Here is a 16555-nt window from a genome sequence, read left to right as displayed (position 1 = left end):
TACATCTGGGAAATGGACTAAATGTATTTACTGTGTTTGGGCCACACATTAGTATGCTGCGTTATATTTTAGCATGCCTTATTGACAAGATGTAGACGTTTACCGCAAACATAAGGGGAAATATAAATAGAAAAAAAAATAGAAAATGTATATAATAGAAAATAGAAGCTGACTCAGCATATCTAATCCTCAGCAATTGGGGGAAGTAATTCATGGCGGGGGATTATTGGTGGATCGTGCACTGAATTTGCAAGAAAGGCAGTAATTCCTAAACTGCAGCTCTCAGGTCTGGCTCACAGAGCTGGTCCCAAGTGGGGCGGCCCGTAATAAGATACCTATATGTCCTATAGGTTATATAAATGTGGTGTCCCAGCACCAAAGGCTGTCCTGTGGCTTCGGACTGCTTCAGGACACCTTACAAAAATAATTATGTTTGCACTTTAGTAAGTATTAATATATATTTTTTATAATTATTTTTGTTGTTATTATCCTCATTTATGTTATTTGTATGTTACTGTGCCTTTAACCCGTTAGGGACTCAGTCCATTTTCAACTTAAGCAAAGGAAGAGAAATCCAGCGCTGGGTGCAGCAAATTCAGGTATTTATTGTAGGATCAATGCAGCCGACGCGCTTCGGACCTCTAAGGGTTCTTAGTCATGGCATAATAAACGTGAGTTAAAAATCGGAGTTTAAATACTAACAAACTAAGTCACATGTAGCATGACATCATCATCAAAATTTTAACCTTAAGGACTAAAAACTATTTTCATTTTTGCACACTCGTTTTTTTCTCCTCATCTTCTAAAAATCATAACGTGTTAAATTTTGCCCCTACAGACCCATATAAGGGCTTGTTTTTTGCATCACCCATTGTACTTTGTAAGGTAAAGAAAACTGCAGCACTCTAAGATGTGGTAAAAAACTTGTGAAAAAGTATTTATTCCATCAAAAATACAGAAGGCAATGTTTCAGCTAACATGCAGCCTTTCTTAAGCCTTTCCCTATTGTACTTTGTAGTGACATTATTTATTTTATAACAATCTGCAGCGAAACAAAAAAAATAAAATTGTGTGGTAAAATGAAAAAATTATTAAAATTTTTTAGGGCTTCTGTTTCTACGCAGTGCACTTTTTGGTAAAAATGACACCATATCGTTATTTTGTAGGTCCATACGGTTACAGGGATATCAATTTTTTGTAGGTTTTATTTATTTTACTACTTAAAAAAAATATATAACTACATGCACTAAAAATTTGTATGTTTAAAATTGTCAAATTCTGACCCCTGTAACATTTTTGTTTTTGATGGGACTTTTTGATTGCTTAATATTAATATTTTTATGGTATATGAAGTGACCAAAAATGCACAATTTTGGTATTTTTTAACGTGTGTGCCAGACCGTGCGGTTTAGCTAACCTTATATTTGAATAGTTTGGACATTTACGCATGCGGCGGTACCACATGATTTTTTTTAATTACATTATTTTATATATAAAAAAGGAAATAGGGGGGTGATTCAAACTTTTATTGGGGGGGGGGGCTTATTCACATTTATACTCTTATTTTTTTAACCACTTTTTACTTTTTATTTTTTTTGCCCCCTTAGGAGGCTATACCATGCAGTATTTTGATTGCATACACTGATCAATGCTATGCCATAGCATAGCATTGATCAGTGTTGTCTGCGCTTTTCTGCTCCAGCCTTCTGAGCAGGCATGGACCAGTAGATTGCCGATCGGACGATGAGGAGGCAGGTGAGGACCCTGCCGTCGTGCAGTAAGCTGATCATGACATCGTGATTCTGTTGCGATTGTCCCAATCAGCTCCACTGAGCTGCCGGGATAGTATTACTTTCACTTTAGACACCGCAATCAACTTTGATCGCAGCGTTTAAAAAGTTCATGCCGGGCATCGGCCCGATTGGCAGTGCCCGGCATTAGCCGTGGGTCCTGGCTGCCTGTAGCAACCGAGACTCACAGGGTTTAACCAGTTCTCCGCTTGTGAGAATGGTTTAAACCCTGTTAGCGGTACTCAGTACCTACAGGTACGCCCTCAGTCCTTAAAGGGGTACTCCGCCCCTAGACATCTTATCCCCTATCCAAAGGATAGTGGATAAGATGTCAGATCGCTGCGGTCCCGCTGCTGGGGAGCCCAGGGATCGCCGCTGCAGCACTGCGCTATCATTACTGCACAGAGCGAGTTCGTTCTGTGCGTAATGATGGGCGATACAGGGGCAGAGCAGCGTGATGTCATGGCTCCGCCCCTCGTGACATCACGGCCTGTCCCCTTAATGCAAGTCTATGGCAGGGGGCGTGACAACCGCCATGCCCCCTCCCATAGACTTGTATTGAGGGGGCGGGCCGTGACGTCATGGGGGGCGGAGCCATGACGTAACGATGCTCCGGCCCCTGTATTGCCCGTCATTACATGCACCGCGAACTCGCTCTGTGCAGTAATGATAGCGCGGTGCCGCAGCGGGGATCCCGGGGTCCCCAGCAGCGGGACCGCGGAGATCTGACATCTTATCCACTATCCTTTGGATAGAGGATAAGATGTCTAGGGGCAGAGTACCCCTTTAAGGACTCAGGAACGGGGCCGTACCTGTATGCCCTGTGTCCTTAACTGGTTAAACATAGGAGCAGTGCCTGCCAATGGGAACGCCTAAATTCTTCCCCGTATAGTGTAGTGAGGGGAGGAGTTGCCCCAGTTTAGCCAGAGCATCAGTGTGGTAAAGGTGTTGTGTGCTCTAAGGGAAGGCCCAGATCAAATCTACTTTATCCGGTCATTCTACAAGGATCAACCGCACGGTGGAAGTTCATGCCCTGGCGGAGGAGGCTACAATGTCCCAGCAAGGCAACAGGGCTCCCAAGGAGTTACGCTGCATCCTCTTACTCTACACCAGACTGTCCGTGTAATACCGTCTGCACCCTGCTCAGTATAGACAGTTATCCAGAACCTGACGTTGGGGTGTTCCTTTACTCCCCATGTCTGGCCCAGGAGAAGCTGTCTCCAACCTCGGACCATGTATAAGCTTACGGTGTCCCTGCGTCACAAAGCAATAAGGTATTTCTCCTAGCACCCCCGTGGCTACCACAAAACTATGGACTGTCCTGATAGCTCAACCCCTTTTATGTTATAATGAGGCCTGGGAGCACCATTGCTCAACTATATGTTCATCCAACCTTAAATAGAAGATCTAGAACACTGGTCCACAGTTATGTAAAGTATAAAAAGCTGAGGTGTATAGGAATAAAGTTTCTCAGACCTCTTCATGTTCTCTGTTAGGGTCATCAGCAGTGGGACCATCTGTCTGAAACTCTTCTGTGATGTCAATTTCAAATCTTATTCCACCCTGGAAAATCAAATAATAACATCATGAAGAATAAAGATAATTTCACCTTATAGTCCTAGTGCAGGATATGGAAACTAACAAGATAAAGATCACTTAAATGCAGTTTGGAAGAAATTATTCTGTACTTAAAAGGGTACTCCACCCCTAGACATCTTATCCCCTATCCAAAGGATAGGGAATAAGATGTCTGATCACGGGGGTCCCGCCAATGGGACCCTTGTCATCTTTGCTGTGGCACCGTAGTCATCCTGCACATGGAGCGAACTTTGCTCTGTGCCTGATGACTAGCGATGCAGCACTGACATCACGGCCACACCCCCTCGTGGCCACCATGCCTCCTCCCATAGACGTGCATCGAGGGGGCGTGGCGTGACATCACGAGCCATCCGATGCCGCAGCCAGCGTTCTAAATGAACGCCAGCTGCTGCAGGGAGATCGCGGGGGGTCCCAGCGACAGGATGCCCTGCGATCAGATATCTTATCCCCTATCCTTTGGATAGGGGATAAGATGTATAGGGGCGGAGTACCCCTTTAAAGAGGACCTCCTGATATCTTAATTTTAATAAGAGGGGTAACCCAGAGAAAACTATTATTTTTAAATCAACTGTTCAAAGAAAGTTATACATATTTGTAAATTAATTCTATATAAAAATGTCAAGCCTTCCAGTACTTATCAGCTGCTGTATGTTCTGGAGGAAGTTGTCTGTAGTCTTTCCAGTCAGAAATAGTTCTCTGCTAGCACCTTTGTCGTTTCAGAAACTTCCTAGAGCAGAAGCATAAGCGTGGTTTATCCTCAATACCACCTGAAGGTATACCACTGGATCCTGGGCTAGGCAAGGGGGCAATAATGACTGCGACACCAAGTTACGGACAACAGTAGCTTTACTGAGTGACAGATGGAACAGTCTATACAGTTCAGCCAGGCCCACGGAGGTGACCAGTGACTTCAGAGACCTTAGGGCTTGCAGTAGATTTGGACAATTTTAGTGCAGGCCACTCTGACTTGACAATAGATGACTGTGACTGACTTGACTTGAGACTGACTAAGCGGTGATTGTAGCTTACTTGTAGACTTGAAGGCTTGTGGCTGCAGGACAGACTTGAGGCCTCCTATGGACTCCAGACACACTCTTATATACATTTTATGGTATAACACTTGGCAGAAAATAAATATCCATAAGGGGACAGGTGTCGGGGGTCCAGGGGACACTGCAGGGAGGCTGCCTGACAGGGCAGCAAGGGTACAGGGGTATAACTCCTGTACTGGGCCACCACACCCATAGCAAACATCTGCCGCTCTGGACAGTTCCTGACAGAGACAGATGTGGCAGAAGTCTACATGACTTCCTCCAGACATACAGCAGCTGATAAGTACTGGACCACCGATACAACACCACGACTGGACACTGTGGACCTTGATCATAGGCATACCTATCTATACTATCTATACTACCTGAGTGAATGGTCCAATCTTGGACCATTTGAGATAAACTCAATTGGGGAGATTTATCAAAACCTATGCAGAGGAAGAGTGGTGCAGTTGCCCATAGCAACCAATCAGATTGCTTCTTTCATTTTCCACAGGCCTCTAAAGAGGCCTGTGGAAAATGAAAGAAGCGATCTGATTGGTTGCTATGGGCAACTGCACCACTCTTCCTCTGCACAGGTTTTGATAAATCTCCCCCATTGTTTCTAATCTGGGGTCTAGTCGTGGAAAAAAATAAAGTGTGAGAACTCAAGATTTCCACTCAAGGGCTGGTCCTACAGGACTTCTGCTAATGGGAACTTCCTGCTGTGAAAAAAGTACAGGAACTCCCTTCCCATGCGTTCCTGCAGGACTTGAGCTCTGTTTCTAATTTAATCCATGCTTTATTTGCAAGAATTGTGGGGAGTAAAGAACCCATTACACCTATTTCCACGGGCCCAAACAGTTGTCGGGTTGCACTTACTTCTCTATAATATATATGACATCATACAAAATCTATCTATTTGAATAAACTATTTAACTTTTATTATTATTATTTCAATAGTAGCACAAAGCAGGATGTTAAACATAAAACTTACCTTTACTTTATACTTCTCTTCCAATGCTTTTCTCTCTAGTCTGTTTTGCTTGAGGATATTGTCAAACTGTAGTTGAATCTCCTAAAATATATAAATATACAGGATCTTCATCAGCACCTTGTGATGGGAAATGTGTATATAAGAAGGGAGAAGCAGTGACTGTAATAACTGAGGCACCTGCTCCACCAGACAGATTTCTGTTACACTGATCCACATTGTTGCCTTTATTGCAGTGAAATAATAATGTGTTTATTCTATGTACACACATATAGCACTTATTATGAACACTTTGCAGTTGGCAACATGGCAGCGGGAAATTCCTGGCCTTTTAGACTATGAAGTGGCGTGGCCCCTGCGGCAGAGCGTAATGCTTTGATAACAGTCAGTGAGAGTATAGGTAGGAGTGTACTTAAAGGGGTAGTCCAGTGGTGAAAAACTTATCCCCTATCCTAAGGATAGGGGATAAGTTTGAGATTGCAGGGGGTCCGACCGCTGGGGCCCCCCTGCGATCTCTCTGTACGGGGCCCCGGCTCTCCGGCCAGATAGCAGGTGTCGACCTCCGCACGAAGCGGCGGCCAACACGCCCCCTCAATACATCTCTATGGCAGAGCCGGAGATTGCCGAAGGCAGCGCTTCGGCTCTGCCATAGAGTTGTATTGAGGGGGCGTGTCAGCCGCTGCTTCGTGCGGAGGTCGACACACCCCCTTCCCGCGGGCTGTCGGGGCTCTGTACAGGAGATCGCAGGGGGCCCCAGCAGTCGGACCCTCCGCGATCTGCAACTTATCCCCTATCCTTAGGATAGGGGATAAGTTGTTCACCACTGGGTCACTACTGGACTACTCCTTTAACAACTTAACAGGAGTTTGCGGGATTGTAGCAAATTTGGCAAAATTCGGCGGTGACCAGGCCCCATTTGTGCCAAACCACGATTCCTTCACTACAAGCCATGCCCACCTAATTGGCGCGGTTCAAACTGGCAAACAGTTGCAATTTTTTTGTGCACAAATATACAACTTTTTGTAATTTTTTGATGTAATGGGGATGAAAAGTCTCCCTGCGTGTGCTTTATTGAGCTGTCCGGGCATCCTGGGAGTTGGAGGCACCCTGGTTGGTAAACACTGCCATAGACACTAAAACAAGGTGCTATGACAACTTGCTAAACACTTGTAGCTATTCAACTAACTATACATTACCTCAGCCTGTTCTCCATCTGGCCGGTCTGCAGGAAATTGTCCTGCCTTGTTTCCTGGCTTTACAAGATATGTCCCGTCTGTTGCTTTAGGAAATTCCTGTAAAAAGCCATATGAGCAGTTACATTTCCAATGCACATTTATCATGACTTAATATAATGATACATACTGTGGCCCAGATTTATCAATCTGTCCGAGACAAAAATGTGTCTGATTTTTGTCTGAGACAAAGAGCTACCAATCGTAGATCAGCTTTCGTTTATTAAAATGAGCTGCAATTGGTTACAATCTGTCGGAGACAAAAATCAGACATATATATGATACATCAAGGCCACATAGATCTAATAACCTGATGTTAAAGTGAAACTGTGGACAAACTGTTATTTAATAACAGGACAGTCAAGACTGGGAAGACGGCAGCTGCAGGGGATCAGGGCAGGCGAGTATGCCTCCTTTTTTTTTTTTTTTTTTATCTTTCAAGCACCGCCTCTGCATTTAAAAATATTTATTCCCAGAAAACCCCTTGAAGAATGTCATTTTGGATGCTGGTTGTGCGCTGAAGCTAGATGTGCCAGTTTTATTAATTTGGCGCTTCTGTGACCGCCCATGTGCCACACACAGAGACCTATGTCAGCTAGTACCCCAAGTAGATTTCCACTATAGCTTCTTCCAACTTATAGTGTACAATATAGTAAATGTAAGGGGCAATGGAAGGAAATGCTAAGCCCTGCCCACTTAAAAAACGGTAAACACGGAATAAAAACGCAGAGACGCAAAGTTTTGCTTAAATGTGCTTTTCGCACAAATTTGAAAAACCAGAAAACTGACATATAAGCCATTTATTCTGCCCTTTGGGTTATGACCCCATTCTAGCATACATTAAGTCCTATCCCAATGATATTTATGTTGTTAATGGGACAGCTCACCTGACGGGCAGCGGCGGCAGCTTTCAGTCTGATCTCTCTAACTTGTTTGTGATGTTGTTGGCGGATCATTTCGAGTTGTCTCAGATATTCCTGTTAAGCAAATGTTACATATATATTTAATATTCTCGGATTTGTTTATTGATAAGGAAAACCTATATAAATCGGAGAATAATGCTAGATTCATAGAAATATTTTCTAGAAGTAACTTATTATTGTAAAATTGCCAAATACAGATTACATACATGTCATGTCTCTCACATAATAGAGATTTATTGCTGCATCAAGATCCACGGCTACAAGAAAATCTATAGGAAAATCAGATCAATCCTTCCCCCGACCAGTTTATTAATATTAATAGTGATCCTTGTGTACACAGTTACTGCTCTCTGGTTGGGACCAAAGGGGGACTGTTTCTCCTTGGGGAGAGTGCCATACAGTTGTATGAAGACTTATAAGCCATTCATGCTCCGTATGCAGGGTTCTCCCCTCCTATCTCCCATCCTGTCCATCCTTCTCTCTTCTCTCCCTCCTTCTTCCATCTTCCCTCTCCTTCCCCTTCTTCCCCTACTGGTTTCCATTCTTCACTTTTCTACACCTGAGTTTTCTGTGTTACTTCTGCCATTCGGCTCATAGATAAAACCCCGAAGGGGACCCACTTTGGGCTCTGAGTCTTCACCAAGTATTGAGAGTTGGACTCTCTAGTGCATCATTTTCTGTATGAAACGCATTGCTTGTAATTTTGTCAATGCTCACCTAGTGTCTTTAAGGGGTTGTCCTGTTTTTTTTTTATTGTTTTAGTATCCCCAGTATGTCTAATAAAAGAAAAACATGTTAACTCACCTTTAATCAGTCCCTCGTAGCTCTAGGACTAGGACACCCTGTTTTCAGCCAGTCTCCACAGTCTATTTTAGCAGAACTGGCCGAGCTGTGGACTTGTCATCACAGCGCTGCTCAGCCAATAACTGGTCGCAGGGGTATCCCACCTCGGCCAGTGATTGGCCAGCTGTACTGTCAGTTTCTTTGGCTGTAGATGCTACACTCGGCAGCTCAGGGGAAAGCAGAGTCAACGGCCATGGATAGGGTGCCCCAATACCAGAGCTATGAGGTAGAGTTGGAAGGTGAGTTAAAGTAAGTATGAAAAGTTTTTAAAAAATCCATAAGACAACCCCTTCAAGGCTTTTTATGTGAGTTCACAATCAGTGTTGTGTCTTTTCTTTTATGTAAGGGGCCATGTCCACCATTGTATGTACTCACTTGGTTTCTTTTGTTAAATAAAAAAAGATATACAAAGCAGCTCTCACATCACCTTTTCCAGGTAGCTTTACCTTAATGGGGTACTCCACCCCTAGACATCTTATCCTCTATCCAAAGGATAGGTGATAAGATGTCTGATCGCAGGGGTCCTGCGCTGGGAACCCCTGCTATCTCCAGCACGCCATTCTGAAAATTTCATTCCGAATGCTGGGTTCACATGTCATCACCCTTGTGATATCACACCATGTCCCCTCCATTCATGTCTATGGGAGGGGGGCACCCCCGCAATCAGATATCTTATCCCCTGTCCTGTAGATGTCTAGGAGTGGAGTAACCCTTTAAAGTCAGTGTTTCACTTCAACTAGGAGTCTTAGAACATGACTGAGAATGTATACCAAACCAGAATATCCCACCAGGCTGCTCTTAGAGTAAAGTATGCAAAGTATCTCTATGCTACCTAAGAGCTAATAGAAGAAGGATTCTAGAATGTACTTCCATGTGAAGAAAACAAGAAAAAACAGTGCTAGCGCTCAAGAGATATCACTTAGTTAGGTACAATAGGAGGACTCAGGATGTATACTTGGTATTATTCACTCCTAGTGGGGGGGACCGAAAACCTTAATACTTGGTACCCCCTCCACGTCAGCTTATTACGGGTTCTCCGCACCGGATCAATCCAGACTCCGGTGTATAAATTCGTAATGATCACCGCAGGCGTCCGTGGCAGAAGAGGTTTATTACTAATATTTTAATAAATCTGGATGAGCGCTGCTGGTTTTTTTTTATAAATTATTTTATTGTTTCTCAGAATGTACTTGCAGTAAAACTTGGGGTACGGATTTAGTCCTACCGACACTGTCTTGCATTTATAGTGGCTGATAATCTGATTTTGTCAACTTTTATCACCTCCAAAAATGCAACTCTAAATAATCCCAGTACCTCATGGTCTCTGGCGTGTTGTTTCTGTGGTAATCTGTTCCCTGCATGATTAACTTGCACGTCCACCCGTGTCACAGGTATATGTCTACCATGGTGATCAGCAGACGAAGGACGGAGCCCCTAGACACAAACACCAAGAGGTGAAAACATTGTATATCCTCCTATGAAGGGGATCAAAAAAGTGTCCAAAAGAAGTATTATAAAATAATAAACCAACTATTACTCACCTGTGGAATCCTACATTGCTACAGCACCAATGATCCAGTGGTTCCACACAGTCTTTGTGTACTTTTCCTGGAGGGATGACATGCTGTCCACCGATGTGACCGATGCAGCCGATCACTGGCCTCAGTAATGGTGGCACCCAACCGCCGAGGACAGTGCTTGGCTGCACATGAGGTCTTTGCTGCAGGACAAGTAATCCCAGCATCAAGTTCTGCTTTTGTATTTTCCACCGGTGTGACCTGAGTGTATTTTTTAACTCTGTTCCCCTATATATCACTGTGGTTTGTCTGCATCCTGCTCAGAATGGTTTTTAACCTGCCCTTTGTATTGGTAAATATGGCCCTTTTTCTGTGATTCTATTCCTGAAATATAATTTGTTGTTGGTAATGATTTTTAACCCTTATTGGTTCCTACTACTATATGAATGAAAGGGGTTATCCCAAGATTATCCCAAGTTATTCCCCTGGACTTTGAATCTTGGGATAACTAGCTGTTCTCTGGGTTTCCAGTCACTATGATCCTCACCAAATCACAAGAACAGAAGTCAGTGGTGCCTGGAATGAAAGAGTCGGCGCCACATATGCGCAGCCACCTCTACATTATTTTAAAGTTGAGGCAATGTCCGGTGGAGGCAAGGTTCAGAAGTCCCATAGAAAAGCTTTCCCAATTACTAAATAGTCCCATATGCTGTGGAAAGGGAATCATTTTTTTATCTTGTGTGGTGGCCCAGTACGGGATAGTGTTTCTGTACTTCTCCTGCCCTGTCAGGCAGAGTCTCTCCATGTCCCTAGGGCCACCTTTATCTGTTATCCCCTATGTACGTAAGTTGTATAATAAAATGTACTGTTTCTTTAATAGCTGTTACCATGTGATTGTTACCCAGGAGGCACTAGTGGCCAGGTGACCCCCCAAGTGACCTATGGGCTCCTTGCACAGCCCCCCTATTAAACCTGGGGAGGGGCTGCAATCTCTCTCTTAGCTCATTGCTATTCCTGCTGAGGTCCAGTGCAGTCGTCTCAGAGTGTGTCCAGAGCACTGGAGGCCTCAAGCCTAAAGTTTGCAGCCACAAGTCAGCCCAAGTAAGCTCAAAGTCATCTTCATGTCAATTGTCAAGTCAAGTCTTCTATATAGTTACCATGACCTGCACTAAAGTGTTTCTACATACTGCAAGTCCCAGCAAGCCTGCGAGGTCCCCCTGTGTCACTGGTCATCTCCTTGGGATATTGGCTGTACTGCATAGACTGTGTCCTCTGTCTACCCCCAGTAAAGCTACCGTTGTCCGTAACTTCTGTTAGCGTCGGTGTCTTCATTGCCCCCGTGCCTAGTCCAGGACCAGCGGTATTACCTTCAGGTGGTTGAGGCTAAACCACGCCCTGGCGTCACGACAAGAAGGGGTTAATAACATCTGCCCCCAAGGTTACAACAGCTGCCCTACATTGCACACCCCGCACGCCACATTTGGGACAACCCCTTTAGGGTAGGGTCAAAGGTGCCGTATTTTCTGCAGCTGATTTTGATACCCATTGACTTTAGTGGGTAGGAGAATATGTAGCAAAATACGACACGTGTGACCCTACCCTTAAAGTGAATCTATCACCTGAAAAATGCATATGAAACCAACAGCACTGTCACATGCTCTCACATGATAGTTGTGAATCCAGAATGAGAGTGTTTACTCCTCTGAAAAATGTATTTTAATTGCCTGATAAGGTGTCAGAGAGGTGTGGCCTAGGGTCTTCTGTGCCCTAGGGCCACAACTCCACTGGGCTGTAAATATTCACTCTCCCTCCAACAGACAGAACAGCTGGGCTCGGCTTACACAGCTAAAGTCTGACACCTGTACTGCCAGAATGACAACTCGGGGAGAGATTGGAGCCTGTATATCTTGCTGCGCAGGTCCAGTAAGTGTGACAGGTAAGTGATTGGCTTCAATCAGGGCTCAAGTCCTGCAGGAATGCATGGGAACTGAGTTCCTGCAGTCCTTTAGTGGAAATCTTTTTTTATATTTTATTTTTTTCGGACCCCTGGCTTCAATAACTTTCATCACGCATGTGCCAGCATGGGAAACTTTGGTGCAAGTGCAGCACTTCACTGGCCTCTGTCAATGAGCAGGAGGGTGGCTATTTACAGTACAGAGGCGTTGCAGCCCTAAGTCACAAATTACCCTAGGCCACGCCTCTCTGACACTTCAAGGTGCCATAAAAATGCATTTGTCAGTAGAGTTAACACTTGCACACTGGATTCATGGCATCATATGTATCCTTTTCATGAGTATGTTACAGGGCCATTGGTCTCATACACGTTTCGTTTTTTTTAAAAAAAAATTTACAGACTGACTTTTAAGTAGAAGTATTAGATTATTTGGGGACAATTTTGTGATTTTTCATATGAATTTACATAGGGCAGAATGTTTACTCACCAGTTGTTTTTCAACCTTCATTTTTATTCGTTCTGCCTCCTGTTTCCTCTGCAAATAGTCATTCCTTGGAAACAGTGTTATTGGTTAATTATTATACACATTAACACTAAAAGTCATATCATTTGGCATCTGCACATACATTATAGGGAGCACCGTCTGCTTAGATAGATAGCTAGGAAGATATTTTGCCGGAAAGGATATGGTTTAGGTAGTTCTAAATTATTTGTATTAAATGTGCACTGTAAAACAATATAACTTATATCATTTAACGCTTATTTACAATCAAAATGACAATATTAGACACAAAGGAATAAGGGACTAGGGGTTGCAAGAATTTATGAAAATGTGTTCCCGTATGAGCGGGGCAACAAAAACATAAGGGTGGTGCTCACATTAAAGTACAGTCCGGTAATACAAAAACTGACAATGTTAGTAAAAAATGGGCACTGATTTACCATGTTAAAACGTAGTTTTTTTGCACAATGGGCACAATTTCACACTGTTAGGCTGCATTCACACTTCGTTTTTACATTACAGGTGCCAGATACGGCTGGGGGAGGGGCAAACCGGGCTCTCCCGTACCCCAGCCAGACCAGCGCTGAAATCCATTTACTTTAATGAGCCTACCACAGTCAAATGGTGACTCTGGTCGGCTCATTTTTGACCCGTATCTGGTTTTGTGACCGGACCTAAAACCGTAGTATACTACGGTTTTAGGTCCGGTCAGGAAACCGCATACGGGTAAAAAATGAGTCGACTGGAGTCACCGTTTGACTGCGGTAGGCTCATTAAAGTTAATGGATTTCAGCGCTGGTCTGGCTGGGGTACGGAAGAGCCCGGTTTGCCCCTCCCCTAGCCAGATCCGGCACCCATAATGTAAAAACGAAGTGTGAATGCAGCCTTAAAATGGAGCTTTTTTTGTTTCATATAAAAATTGCTCTCATGGCAAGGGATAAAACAGACCCGGCAGCTGCCGGGTCTGTTTTATCCCTTGCCATGAGAGCAATTTTTGCATGAAACAAAGAAAAGCTACATTTATTTTAACAGGGTGAGTGCCCATTTTTTCTACTATCATTGTTAAAATTACAATATTTTTTGCATGGCAGCTTTTGTATTACCAAACTATGGTTGTCCTATCAAGCACTGCATGGTAATAGCAGGGTGGATGCCAGCCAAAAGGTCCTTCTTAGGGTGCTCTCCCATTATATTAGCAATAAGCTGTGGTTGCACTTTGGTTCTGGTACCTAAGGGGGCAAAAACCTTTTACCATATGCAACAGTATTATAAATGGAACATAGTATGTGGAAAGCCCTGTTACATTTTGAATAGGGCCCATGCTATTCTATGGTGTACAGTAAGCTCATAAGTAAAATACATTTATCCTCCTTAATTGTCATTTAGTGATCACTTACCATTGAGGTGGGGAGTCAACTCTTTGGTTTCCTCGTGGGCCAAAGTGAGGTTGATATTCATAAGGCCTGTGTTGTATGTTGTTGAGTTTGGCATAGTAATGTTCATATTGTCCATTCATCCTTCCCGGTGGTAACTTTTCCTCTTTGTGTACCCAATTCTGACCAGGCACCTAATGAAATTATCAATATAAAGAACATACAAACCCTTTTATGATCTAAAGCTGGGACACTTTTAGTTCCTCCCGCACTGTTTTGTAGTATCACGTTATATGGTCACCTTCTAAATCCCATGCTTTACTCACATTGGCAGTACCTTGTTTCTTGTTGTGGCACTGTATTAATGACAGGTCATCCTATTGATGTCACAAATGTGGCAAGTGATTGATATGGTCAGGTACAGTGCCTCCTTGCTTCCATAGAGAATAATAAAACTAACCCTGATAGTCCCCAGTACAATGAGGAGCAGAGTATCTAAGGCCTCTTTTGGCCTGTGCGTTTATGGCCCTGTTCACTCTGACAACTCTGAGTCGGTGGGTCACTATACATTAGGTAATCACCCATTCCACTGAAATCGGTGGGTTCAGTTGACATTAATGTTTATGGTCATCTTATTTTAGGAGAACACACTCTTTGGTCTTAAATAGTATCTGTCATCACAAAAACTTTTTATAGGTTGTTAATTAATGTATTAGAAACAACTTTCTAATACCATGTCATTACATTTTTTAATATTTATATATTTATTTTGACTTGTAAAAACCGACCACTAGGGGTCTCCCTACATGTCCCGGCCGCAAGTCTCTCATAGAGTTCAGACTCATGCAGGAGTCCTAACGCTCATACTGCAACCTGGACACTGACAATCGCAGCTCAACTCCCTGCATGTCAATCAAACAGAGTGAGCGCTGTTCACGCTGCATGGCGCACCTCAGCTACATTGAACACTGCCGCAATGAGCAAGTTTTGAAAGAAGATTACGAAGGAAATACTGGGCAAAAATTAAAAAGAAAAACTGTTAATGAAGAGGGCATCATACCAGCAGCATAACATAAAGCAATGGAGATGGTGGAAGGTACTCTTTAAAGGTAGCATTTCTAATCACAATAATCACCTTGAAAGGGTTGTGGTGCTGAACACGTGAAGGGGGCTTCCATTCATTCCTGTGAGGATATTCCGCACGCCTTGGTGGAGTCACTACTTTAGGCTTTTGAGGTTGAAATTCCTGAACTCTGTTATTTCTTGAAGCTTAAGAGAAATGCAAAGAAACTAAACATTATAATATAGATATATATATATATATACATATACATATATATATATATATATGTGTGTGTGTGTGTGTGTGTGTGTGTGTGTGTGTGTGTTTGTGTGTTCAGTTGTAAGCAGATGACAATAATAAAATATGATTGCCAAGAGACCTTAGGGAGGACAGAAAAGAATTTAGCAATGCTAAGAGAAACCTAAATTGAAGAAATTTAAAAGGGATTGTCCAGGATTAATACATTTTCCTATGGGCTGTGTCAGCTCATACTCATTAACGTAGGAAAGGCCTTAGGGCCAAATGCTGCAAGACTGCCCTACTATTTAAAATACATCCCACCTTCCCCCAACACTTGAAGTTGGGGGTTAAAAAGGATCAGGCATGTTGGATTTCAGTTACCCAATCCCAAGTTCTCAGAAAGTTAAGATTCCACCAGGGGACACAGATGTGGTGGTGTTAATGGAAGAAGGCCGCCATGTCTTTTTCTAATCCTGTACAACTCCTGCAAAGAACTGTATATTGATACCTGGTGCTTGCTTGGGTGTTACTGGCCCATGTGCTGGTTTCACTGGTGCAGGCTTTCTCCTGTGTAGTACAGTATGGCTGAACTCCTCTTCTATTACCTAGAAAACCAGCAAATATAAACCACAAGTATAAACATTAAGAATTAAAACAAAAACACAAAACGCTTCAAAAACATTGGTGTCTGTAAAGGTCGTGCTTTCTGTTTTTGTGATCATCAAGTTAAAGGGGATTTTTTTAAATCAGCTGGTGCCAGAAAGTTAAACAGATTTGTGAATTACTTGTATTTAAAAATCTTAATCCTTCCAGTACTTATCAGCTGCTGTATGCTCCACAGGAAGTGGTTATGTTTTTGAATTTCTTTTCTTTCTGACCACAGTGCTCTCTGCTGACACCTCTGTCCATGTCAGGAACTGTCCGGAGCAGGATAGGTTTGCTATGGGGATTTGCTCCTGCTCTGGACAATTCCTGACATGGACAGAGGTGTCAGCATCGAGCACTGTGGTCAGACAGAAAAGAAATTCAAAAAGAAAAGAACTTCCTCTGCAGTATACAGCAGCTGATAATTACTGGAAGGATTAAGATTTTTAAATAGAAGTAATTCACAAATCTCAGAAAACACAAAGCTGGTTCGGCACTGCTGAGGCCAGTAAGCTGGACACACGGGCTAGGAATATAAAGGAGTCCATTGTACCTGGAGTAGCGGTGGTGCTCTGGTTTCAATGAAGAAATATCAACTGTGCAAAAGCGGAGAAGTGGGAAAAAAACGGCTGACTCACCGACAAGTTCTCTTCAGGTTTTCTTCTTTATTAATATACTCACATATTCATATAAAACAAGGGAGGAGGACGGGACGGGGAGTAAACAAATCCGGCGACAGAATCTGTTTCACACGTCAAGCGTGCTTCATCTGGTTTTATATGAATATGTGAGTATATTAATAAAGAAGAAAACCTGAAGAGAACTTGTCGGTGAGTCAGCCGGTTTTTT

The 16555-nt window shown here is 43.2% G+C and overlaps 1 protein-coding gene across 6 annotated transcripts in view; it reads right to left on the bottom strand.

The window, feature by feature from the left end:
• Positions 1-16555, bottom strand: part of LOC130358582 (serine/threonine-protein kinase Nek5-like) — a 72262-nt gene that overhangs the window by 13129 nt on the left and 42578 nt on the right. For 5 of the 6 annotated variants that reach the window (XM_056562022.1, XM_056562021.1, XM_056562023.1 and 2 more), the window contains 9 exons: positions 15570-15666; positions 14894-15027; positions 13783-13952; positions 12371-12434; positions 9727-9846; positions 7534-7623; positions 6611-6706; positions 5418-5498; positions 3267-3353 (listed from right to left, as the gene is read on the bottom strand). In XM_056562022.1, the coding sequence (XP_056417997.1) occupies positions 3267-3353; positions 5418-5498; positions 6611-6706; positions 7534-7623; positions 9727-9846; positions 12371-12434; positions 13783-13952; positions 14894-15027; positions 15570-15666 (939 nt within the window). The remainder of the gene's footprint in view (positions 1-3266; positions 3354-5417; positions 5499-6610; positions 6707-7533; positions 7624-9726; positions 9847-12370; positions 12435-13782; positions 13953-14893; positions 15028-15569; positions 15667-16555) is intronic. The other variant, XM_056562024.1, reaches the window with a different exon arrangement.

This window comes from Hyla sarda, chromosome 2, assembly GCF_029499605.1.
Source record: "Hyla sarda isolate aHylSar1 chromosome 2, aHylSar1.hap1, whole genome shotgun sequence".
NCBI classification, from domain to species: domain Eukaryota; kingdom Metazoa; phylum Chordata; class Amphibia; order Anura; family Hylidae; genus Hyla; species Hyla sarda.
Note: the sequence above shows the minus strand (reverse complement) of the source record. Positions and strands in the feature narration are given on the sequence as shown.